Source organism: Panulirus ornatus, chromosome 31 (genome assembly GCF_036320965.1).
Source record: "Panulirus ornatus isolate Po-2019 chromosome 31, ASM3632096v1, whole genome shotgun sequence".
Classification (NCBI taxonomy): domain Eukaryota; kingdom Metazoa; phylum Arthropoda; class Malacostraca; order Decapoda; family Palinuridae; genus Panulirus; species Panulirus ornatus.
In genome coordinates this window covers 16,665,213-16,675,496 of record NC_092254.1, presented here as the reverse complement: position 1 = coordinate 16,675,496, position 10,284 = coordinate 16,665,213, and the positions used below count along the sequence as shown (strand labels likewise).

The 10,284-nt window shown below is 40.8% G+C and overlaps 1 protein-coding gene across 1 annotated transcript; it reads left to right on the top strand.

Moving 5' to 3' along the window:
• Positions 1-1,245: 1,245 nt before the first annotated feature.
• Positions 1,246-2,080, top strand: LOC139758860 (proline-rich protein PRCC-like; the record flags this gene model as incomplete). Its single annotated transcript, XM_071680725.1, is given in 4 exon segments — positions 1,246-1,549; positions 1,595-1,912; positions 1,915-2,043; positions 2,046-2,080. Coding segments are annotated over 4 exon segments (786 nt in total), but the record flags the coding sequence as incomplete, so codon positions are not given.
• Positions 2,081-10,284: the final 8,204 nt, after the last annotated feature.

Sequence of the window (10,284 nt, the reverse complement as noted above, 5' to 3'; positions counted from 1 at the left end):
CACTCCCAGATATCTAAAACACTTTACTTCCTCCAGTTTTTCTCCATTCAAACTTACCTCCCAATTGACTTGACCCTCAACCCTACTGTACCTAATTACCTTGCTCTTATTCACATTTACTCTTAACTTTCTTCTTTCACACACTTTACGAAACTCAGTCACCTGCTTCTGCAGTTTCTCACATGAATCAGCCACCAGCGCTGTATCATCAGCGAACAACAACTGACTCACTTCCTAAGCTCTCTCATCCCCACCAGACTTCATACTTGCCCCTCTTTCCAAAACTCTTGCATTCACCTCCCTAACAACCCCATCCATAAACAAATTAAACAACCATGGAGACATCACACACCCCTGCCGCAAACCTACATTCACTGAGAACCAATCACTTTCCTCTCTTCCTACACGTACACATGCCTTACATCCTCGACAAAAACTTTTCACTGCTTCTAACAACTTGTCTGCCACACCTTATATTTTTAATATCTTCCACAGAGCATCTCTATCAACTCTATCATATGCCTTCTCCAGATCCATAAATGCTACATACAAATCCATTTGCTCTTCTAAGTATTTCTCACATACATTCTTCAAAGGAAACACACATCCTCTACCACTTCTGAAACCACACTGCTCTTCCCCAATCTGATGCTTTGTACATGCCTTCACCCTCTCAATCAATACCCGCCCATATAATTTACCAGGAATACTCAACAAACTTATACCTCTGTAATTTGAGCACTCACTCTTATCCCCTTTGCCTTTGTACAATGGCACTATGCACGCATTCCGCCAATCCTCAGAAGTATCATTAAATTTTAGGGAGAATAAAAAGATGTTCTGGAAGGAGGTAAATAAAGTGCGTAAGATAAGGGAGCAAATGGGAACTTCAGTGAAGGGCGCAAATGGGGAGGTGATAACAAGTAGTGGTGATATGAGAAGGAGATGGAGTGAGTATTTTGAAGGTTTGTTGAATGTGTTTGATGATAGAGTGGCAGATATAGGGTGTTTTGGTCGAGGTGGTGTGCAAAGTTAGAGCGTTAGGGAAAATGATTTGGTAAACAGAGAAGAGGTAGTAAAATTTTTGCGGAAGATGAAAGCCGGCAAGGCAGCAGGATTGGATGGTATTGCAGTGGATTTTATTAAAAAAGTGGGTGACTGTATTGACTGGTTGGTAAGGTTATTTAATGTATGTATGACTCATGGTGAGGTGCTTGAGGATATATATATATATATATATATATATTTGCAGATGAGGATGAGGATGAAGAGGAACAGATGCATGATCGCAAGAAGCTGAAACCATCTTCAACAGGAACAGGTCTCATCTCTTTGCTTCCTGAACCCAAACAAGTATATGTTAAGGAAGCAAAACGTTCTCTTGTACCTCACATCCTTACTAAAAGGTCAGTACCAGCCCAGAAGCCTCCCAAGACTAAACCAGTGACAGAGGGTGTAACTCATGTTGATGAAAATTATTCTGATGATGACGAAGACACTGCACAATCCCCAGATTTCTTTTCACTGTCAGAATCCCCATCCCATATTAGTACGACTAATTAGTTTTCTGAGAAAATTGTCAATGTACTCGAAGTAGAGCTCACTAGTAGGATACCTCCAGCGACACAGATTGTTACAGAACACAAGAATGTACTTGAAGAACCTGCTGCATTTTCTGAGAGCACTCTAAATAATCCCCAGCAATATCCTGCTGTACAAATGCAGGAAGTATTTCAGTCACAACAAAGCAGTGAGATCTCTTTGGAAAGCCACTGTGCTATTGATGAAGAGGCAATGCTTAGACTTGCTGGTAAGCGGCGAGGGAAAGGTGAAGTCCTCAACATCATAAATGTTAGTGCTGATGATGTTTTGCTTACACGTGATGAATGGATGGCAAAGGCTTTGTCTGAGGAGAAGGATTCAGCAAAAAGAGGGAAGGTTCACCAACACAGAAGCAGAAGCAAAACCACCAAATTACTTACCTTGCTCATCAAACTAAAGAACGGGAGCTTGAGCTTGAAAATAACTGGGCTCAGAATCGTATGAAAAAATGCAAACACAAGTAAAGTATGGATTTTAGAAATGTGTTTCCTTTCAACTGAAATTAGTACATACGTCAAACACAGTTTGCCTTTGGTTATTTGATGAATATACTTCCCACGCATTCCTCACGTGTCGTAGAAGGCGACTAAAGGGGATGTGAGGGGGGGGGGTTAGAAACACTCACTTCCTTGTATTTTGACATTCTAAAAGGGGAAACAGAAGAAGAGTCTCGCAGGGAGTGTTCATCCTCCACGAAGGTTAACATTGGGGTGTTTAAATGTGTGTGGATATAACCAAGATGAGAAAAAAGGAGAGATAGGTAGTATGTTTGAGGAAAGAAACCTGGATGTTTTGGCTCTGAGTGAAACGAAGCTCAAGGGTAAAGGGGAAGAGTGGTTTGGGAATATCTTGGGAGTAAAGTCAGGGGTTAGTGAGAGGACAAGAGCAAGGGAAGGAGTAGCACTACTCCTGAATCAGGAGTGGTGGGAGTATGTGATACAGTGTAAGAAAGTAAACTCTAGATTGATATGGGTAAAACTGAAAGTGGATGGAGAGAGATGGGTGATTATTGGTGCATATGCACCTGGGCATGAGAAGAAAGATCATGAGAGGCAAGTGTTTTGGGAGCAGTTGAATGAGTGCGTTAGTAGCTTTGATGAACGACACGGGGTTACAGTGATGGGTGATTTGAATGCAAAGGTGAGTATTGTGGCAGTTGAGGGAATAATTGGTGTACATGGGGTGTTTAGTGTTGTAACTGGAAATGGTGAAGAGCTTGTAGATTTATGTGCTGAAAAAGGACTGGTGATTGGGAATACCTGGTTTAAGAAAGAGAGATATGCATAAGTATACGTATGTAAGTAGGAGAGATGGCCAGAGAGCGTTATTGTATTACGTGTTAATTGATAGGCGCACGAAAGAGAGACTTTTGGATGTTAATGTACTGAGAGGTGCAACTGGAGGGATGTCTGATCATTATCTTGTGGAGGCGAAGGTGAAGATTTGTAGAGGTTTTCAGAAAAGAAGAGAGAATGTTGGGGGTGAAAAGAGTGGTGAGAGTAAGTGAGCTTCGGAAGGAGATTTGTGTGAGGAAATACCATGAGAGACTGAATACAGAATAGAAAAAGGCAAGAACAAAGGAGGTAAGGGGAGTGAAGAAGGAATGGGATGTATTTAGGGAAGCAGTGATGGCTTGCACAAAAGATGCTTGTGGCATGAGAAGCGTGGGAGGTTGGTTGATTAGAAAGGAGAGTGACTGGTGGGATGAAGAAGTAATATCATTAGTGAAAGAGAAGAGAGAGGAATTTGGACAATTTTTGCAGGGAAATAATGCCAATGAGAGGGAGATGTATAAAAGAAAGAGGCAGGAGGTCGAGAAATACGCAAGAGGTGAAAAAGAGGGCAAATGAGAGTTAGGTTGAGAGAGTATCATTAAATTTTAGAGAGAATAAAAAGATGTTTTGGAAGGAGGTAAATAAAGTGCGTAATACGAGGGAACAAATGGGAACTTCAGTGAAGGGGCTAATGGGGAGGTGACAACAAGTAGTGGTGATGTGAGAAGGATATGGAGTGAGTATTCTGAAGGTTTGTTGAATTTGTTAGATTATAGAGTGGCAGATATAGGGTGTTTTGGTCGAGGTGGTGTGCAAAGTGAGAGGGTTAGTGGAAATGATCTGGTAAACAGAGAAGAGGTAGTAAAAGCTTTGCGGAAGATGAAAGCCGGCAAGGCAGCAGGTTTTGGATGGTATTGCAGAGGAATTTATTAAAAAAGGGGGTGACTGTATTGTTGACTGGTTGGTAATGTTATTCAATGTATGTATGACTCATGGTGAGGTGCCTGAGGATTGGCGGAATGCGTGCATAGTGCCATTATACAAAGGCAAAGGGGATAAGAGTGAGTGCTCAAATTACAGAGGTATAAGTTTGTTGAGTATTCCTGGCAAATTATATGGGAGGGTATTGATTGAGAGGGTGAAGGCATGTACAGAGCATCAGATTGGGGAAGAGCAGTGTGGTTTCAGAAGTGGTAGAGGATGTGTGAATCAGGTGTTTGCTTTGAAGAATGTATGTGAGAAATACTTAGAAAAGCAAATGGATTTGTATGTAGCATTTATGGATCTGGAGAAGGCATATGATAGAGTTGATAGAGATGCTCTGTGGAAGGTATTAAGAATATATGGTGTGGGAGGCAAGTTGTTAGAAGCAGTGAAAAGTTTTTATCGAGGATGTAAGGCATGTGTACGTGTAGGAAGAGAGGAAAGTGATTGGTTCTCAGTGAATGTAGGTTTGCGGCAGGGGTGTGTGATGTCTCCATGGTTGTTTAATTTGTTTATGTATGGGGTTGTTAGGGAGGTGAATGCAAGAGTTTTGGAAAGAGGGGCAAGTATGAAGTCTGTTGTGGATGAGAGAGCTTGGGAAGTGAGTCAGTTGTTGTTCGCTGATGATACAGCGCTGGTGGCTGATTCATGTGAGAAACTGCAGAAGCTGGTGACTGAGTTTGGTAAAGTGTGTGAAAGAAGAAAGTTAAGAGTAAATGTGAATAAGTGCAAGGTTATTAGGTACAGTAGGGTGGAGGGTCAATTCAATTGGGAGGTGAGTTTGAATGGAGAAAAACTGGAGGAAGTGAAGTGTTTTAGATATCTGGGAGTGGATCTGGCAGCGGATGGAACCATGGAAGCGGAAGGGGATCATAGGGTGGGGCATATATATATATATATATATATATATATATATATATATATATATATATATATATATATTATATATATATATATATATATATATATATATATATATATATATATATATATATATATGTATATATGGGAATACGTGGGAAGTATTCGTTCTCCCCTATCCCCAGGGAATATATATATATATATATATATATATATATATATATATATATATATATATATATATATATATATATATATATATATATATATATATATAAATATATACATATACGTAAATATACGTATGTAAGTAAGAGAGATGGCCAGAGAGCGTTATTGGATTATGTGTTAATTGACAGGCGCGCGAAAGAGAGACTTTTGTATATTAATGTGCTGAAAGGTGCAACTGGAGGGATGTGTGATCATTATCTTGTGGAGGCGAAGGTGAAGATTTGTATCAGTTTTCAGAAAAGAAGAGAGAATGTTGGGGGGAAGAGGGTGGTGAGAGTAAGTGAGCTTGGGAAGGAGACTTGTGTGAGGAAGTACCAGGAGAGACTGAGTACAGAATGGGAAAAGGTGATAACAAAGGAAGTAAGAGGAGTGGGTTAGGAATGGGATGCATTTAGTGAAGCAGTGATGGCTTGCGCAAAAGATGCTTGTGGCGTGAGAAGCGTGGGAGGTGGGTTGATTAGAATGGGTAGTGAGTGGTGGGATGAAGAAGTAAGATTATTAGTGAAAGAGAAGAGAAGAGGCATTTGGACGATTTTTGCAGGGCAAAAATGCAAATGAGTGGAGGATGTATAAAAGAAAGAGACAGGAGTTCAAGAGAAAGGTGCAAGAGGTGAAAAAGAGGGCAAATGAGAGATGGAGTGAGAGAGTATCTTTGAAATTTAGGGGGAATAAAAAGATGTTTTGGAAGGAGGTAAATAAAGTGCGTAAGACAAGGGAGCAAATGGGAGCTTCAGTGAAGGGGGCTAATGGGAAGGTGATAGCAAGTAGTGGTGATGTGAGAAGGAGATGGAGTGAGTATTTTGAAGGTTTGTTGAATGTGTTTGATGATAGAGTGGTAGATATAGGGTGTTTTGGTCGAGGTGGTGTGCAAATTGAGAGGGTTAGGGGAAAGGATCTGGTTAACAGAGAAGAGGTAGCAAAAGCTTTGCGGAAGATGGAAGCCGGCAAGGCAGCAGGTTTTGATGGTATTGCAGTGGAATCTATTAAAAAAGTGGGTGACTGTATTGTTGACTGGTTAGTAAGGTTATTTGATGTATGTATGACTCATGGTGAAGTGCCTGAGGATTGGCAGAATGCTTGTATAGTGCCGTTGTATAAAGGCAAAGAGGATAAGAGTGCGTGCTCAAATTACAGAGGTATAAGTTTGTTGAGTATTCCTAGTAAATTATATGGGATGGTATTGATTGAGAGTGTGAAGGCATGTATAGAGCATCAGACTGGGGAAGAGCAGTGTGGTTTCAGCTCTCTCTCTCTCTCTCTCTCTCTCTCTCTCTCTCTCTCTCTCTCTCTCTCTCTCTCTCTCTCTCTCTCTCTCTCTCTCTCTCTCTCTCTCTCTCTCTCTCTCTCTCTCTCTCTCTCTACCAGAAGTGGTAGAGGATGTTTGGATCAGGTGTTTGCTTTGAAGAATGTATGTGAGAAATACTTAGAAAAGCAAATGGATTTGTATGTAGCATTTATGGATCTGGAAAAGGCATATGATAGAGTTGATAGAGATGCTCTGTGGAAGGTACTAAGAATATATGGTTGGGAGGTAAGTTGTTAGAAGAAGTGAAAAGTTTTTATCGAGGATGTAAGGCATGTGTACGTGTAGGAAGAGAGGAGAGTGATTGATTTTAAGTGAATGTAGGTTTGTGGCAGGGGTGTGTGATGTCTCCATGGTTGTTTGATTTGTTTATGTTTGGGGTTCTTAGGGAGGTGAATGCAAGAGTTTTGGAGAGAGGGGCAAGTATGCAGTCTGTTGTGGATGAGAGAGCTTGGGAAGTGAGTCAGTTGTTGTTCGCTGATGATACAGCGCTGTTGTCTGATTCATGTGAGAAACTGTAGAAGCTGGTGACTGAGTTTGGTAAAGTGTGTGAAAGAAGAAAGTTAAGAGTAAATGTGAATAAGAGGAAGGTTATTAGGTACAGTAGGGTTGAGGGTCAAGTCAATTGGGAGGTAAGTTTGAATGGAGAAAAACTGGAGGAAGTAAAGTGTTTTAGATATCTGGGAGTGGATCTGGCAGCGGATGGAACCATGGATGCGGAAGTGAATCATAGGTTAGGGGAGGGAGCGAAAATCCTGGAAGCCTTGAAGAATGTGTGGAAGTCGAGAACATTATCTCGGAAAGCAAAAATGGGCATGTTTGAAGGAATCGTGGTTCCAACAATGTTGTATGGTTGCGAGGCGTGGGCTATGGATAGAGTTGTGCGCAGGAGGGTGGATGTGCTGGAAATGACATGTTTGAGGACAATATGTGGTGTGAGGTGGTTTGATCGAGTAAGTCATATAAGGGTAAGAGAGATGTGTGGAAATAAGAAGAGCGTGGTTGAGAGAGCAGAGGAGGGTGTTTTGAAATTTTTGGGCAAATGGAGAGAATGAGTGAGGAAAGATTGACCAATAGGATATATGTGTCGGAGGTAGAGGGAACGAGGAGAGGTGGGAGACCAAATTGAAGGTGGAAAGATGGAGTGAAAAAGATTTTGATTGATCGGGGCCTGAACATGCAGGAGGGTGAAAGGCGGGCAAGGAATAGAGTGAATTGGATCGATGTGGTGTACCTGGGTCGACGTGCTGTCAATGGATTGAATCAGGGCATGTGAAGCGTCTTGGGTAAACCATGGAAAGTTCTTTAGGGCCTGGATGTGGAAAGGGAGCTGTGATTTCGGGCATTATTGCATGACAGCTAGAGACTGAGTAGGAACGAATGGGGCCTTCGTTGTCTTTTCCTAGCGCTACCTCGCACACATGAGTGGGAAGGGGGATGGTATTCCATGTGTGGCGAGGTGGCGATGGGAATGAATAAAGGCAGACAGTGTGAATTTTGTGCATGGGTATATATGTATGTGTCTGTGTGTTTATATATATGTGTACGTTGAGATGTATAGGTATGTATATTTGCGTGTGTGGACGTGTATGTATATACATATGTATGGGGGTGGGTTGGGCCATTTCTTTCGTCTGTTTCCTTGCGTTACCTCGCAAACGCGGGAGACAGCGACAAAGCAAAATAAATATAAATATATATATATATATATATATATATATATATATATATATATATATATATATATATATATATATATATATATATAAATGTTTACTTTGAGATGTATAGGTATGTATATTTGCGTGTGGGGACGTGTATGTATATACATGTGTATGTGGGTGGGTTGGGCCATTCTTTCGTCTGTTTCCTTGCGCTACCTCGCTAACGCGGGAGACAGCGACAAAGCAAAATAAATGAATAAATAAATAAAATAAATATGTATATATATTCCTATGATTTCACGGAAAAAATGAAACACGAATGGGTCGCAAATGCACTTTCGTGTTATGATCACATCATCATGGGAGACACAAGAGAGAAATATGATAGTTAGTTGATATACATCGAAGAGACGTAGCTACGACGTCATTTGGTAAACATGCGATTGCCCAAGACAATGAGCATATAATAAATTTATCATTTTAAAAATCTATGAACAATTCAGTTATCTGATTTGTATAGACCATCACTAACAATAACATCAGATAACTTCAATGTTGATAACATTTGTAAAATGATAAGTTTATCATACGCTCGTTGTCTGTGTTTACCAAGTTGCATCCTAGCTACGTCTCTTCGTTGTATATAAACTGACTTATATTTCTCTCTTTTGTTTCCCTTGATGATGTGATTATTACACGAAAGTGCACTTGGGAACTTATCATGTTTCATTTTTCCCGTGGACTCATGGGAATATTCTCGATCACACGCAAAATTGTGATGCTTTCCAATATATATATATATATATATATATATATATATATATATATATATATATATATATATATATATATATATATATATAATGATAATAATAATAATATAAATATACTATATAATTATTATTTGATTTGTCGCTGTCTCCCGCGTTAGCGAGGTAGCGCAAGAAACAGACGAAAGAATAGCCCAACCTACCCACGTACACATGTATATGCACACACGTCCACACACGCAAATATACATACCTATACATCTCAACGTATACATATACATACACACACTAACATATACATACATACACATGTACATAATTCATACTGTCTGTCTTTATTCATTCCCATCGCCACCCCGCCACACATGAAATAACAACCCCCTCCCCCCGCATGTGTGCGAGGTAGCGCTAGGAAGACAATAAAGGCCCGATTCGTTCACACTCACTCTCTAGCTGTCATGTGATAATGCACCGAAACCACAGCTCCCTTTCCACATCCAGGCCCAACAGAACTTTCCATGGTTTACCCCAGATGCTTCACATGCCCTGGTTCAATCCATTGACAGCACATCGATCTCGGTATACCATATCGTTCCAATTCACTCTATTCCTCGCACGCCTTTCACCCTCCTGCATGTTTAGGCCCCGATCACTCAAAATCTTTTTCACTCCATCTTTCCACCTCCAATTCGGTCTCCCACTTCTCCTTTTTCCCTCCACCTCTGACACATATATCCTCTTGGTCAATCTTTCCCCACTCATTCTCTCCATGTGACCAAACCATTTCAGAACACCCTCTTCTGCTCTCTCAACCACACTCTTTTTATTACCACACATCTCTCTTACCCTATTATAACTTACTCGATCAAACCACCTCGCACCACATATTGTCCTGAAACATCCCATTTCCAGCACATCCACCGTCCTCCGCACAACTCTATCCATAGCCCACGCCTCGCAACCATACAACATTGTTTGAACCAATATTCCTTCAAACATACCCATTTTTGCTTTCCGAGATAATGTTTTCGACATCCACACATTCTTCAACGCTCCCAGGATTTTCGCCCCCTCCCCCACCCTATGATTCACTTCTGCTTCCATGGTTCCATCCGCTGCCAAATCCAATCCCAGATCTCTAAAACACTTCACTTCCTCCAGTTTTTCTCCATTCAAACTTACCTCCCAATTGACTTGACCCTCAACCATACTAACCTTGTTCTTATTCATATTTACTCTCAACTTTCTTCTTTCAAACACTTTGCCAAACTCAGTCACCAGCTTCTGCAGTTTCTCACATGAATCAGCCACCAGCGCTGTATCATAAGCGAACAACAACTGACTCACTTCCCAAGCTCTCTCATCCACAACAGACTGCATACTTGCCCCTCTTTCCAAAACTCTTGCATTCACCTCTCCAACAACCCCATCCATAAACAAATTAAACAACCATGGGGACATCACACACCCCTGCCGCAAACCTACATTCACTGAGAATCAATCACTTTCCCCACTTCCTACACGTACATCTGCCTTACATCCTCGATAAAAACTTTTCACTGCTTCTAACAAATTGCCTCCCACACCATATATTC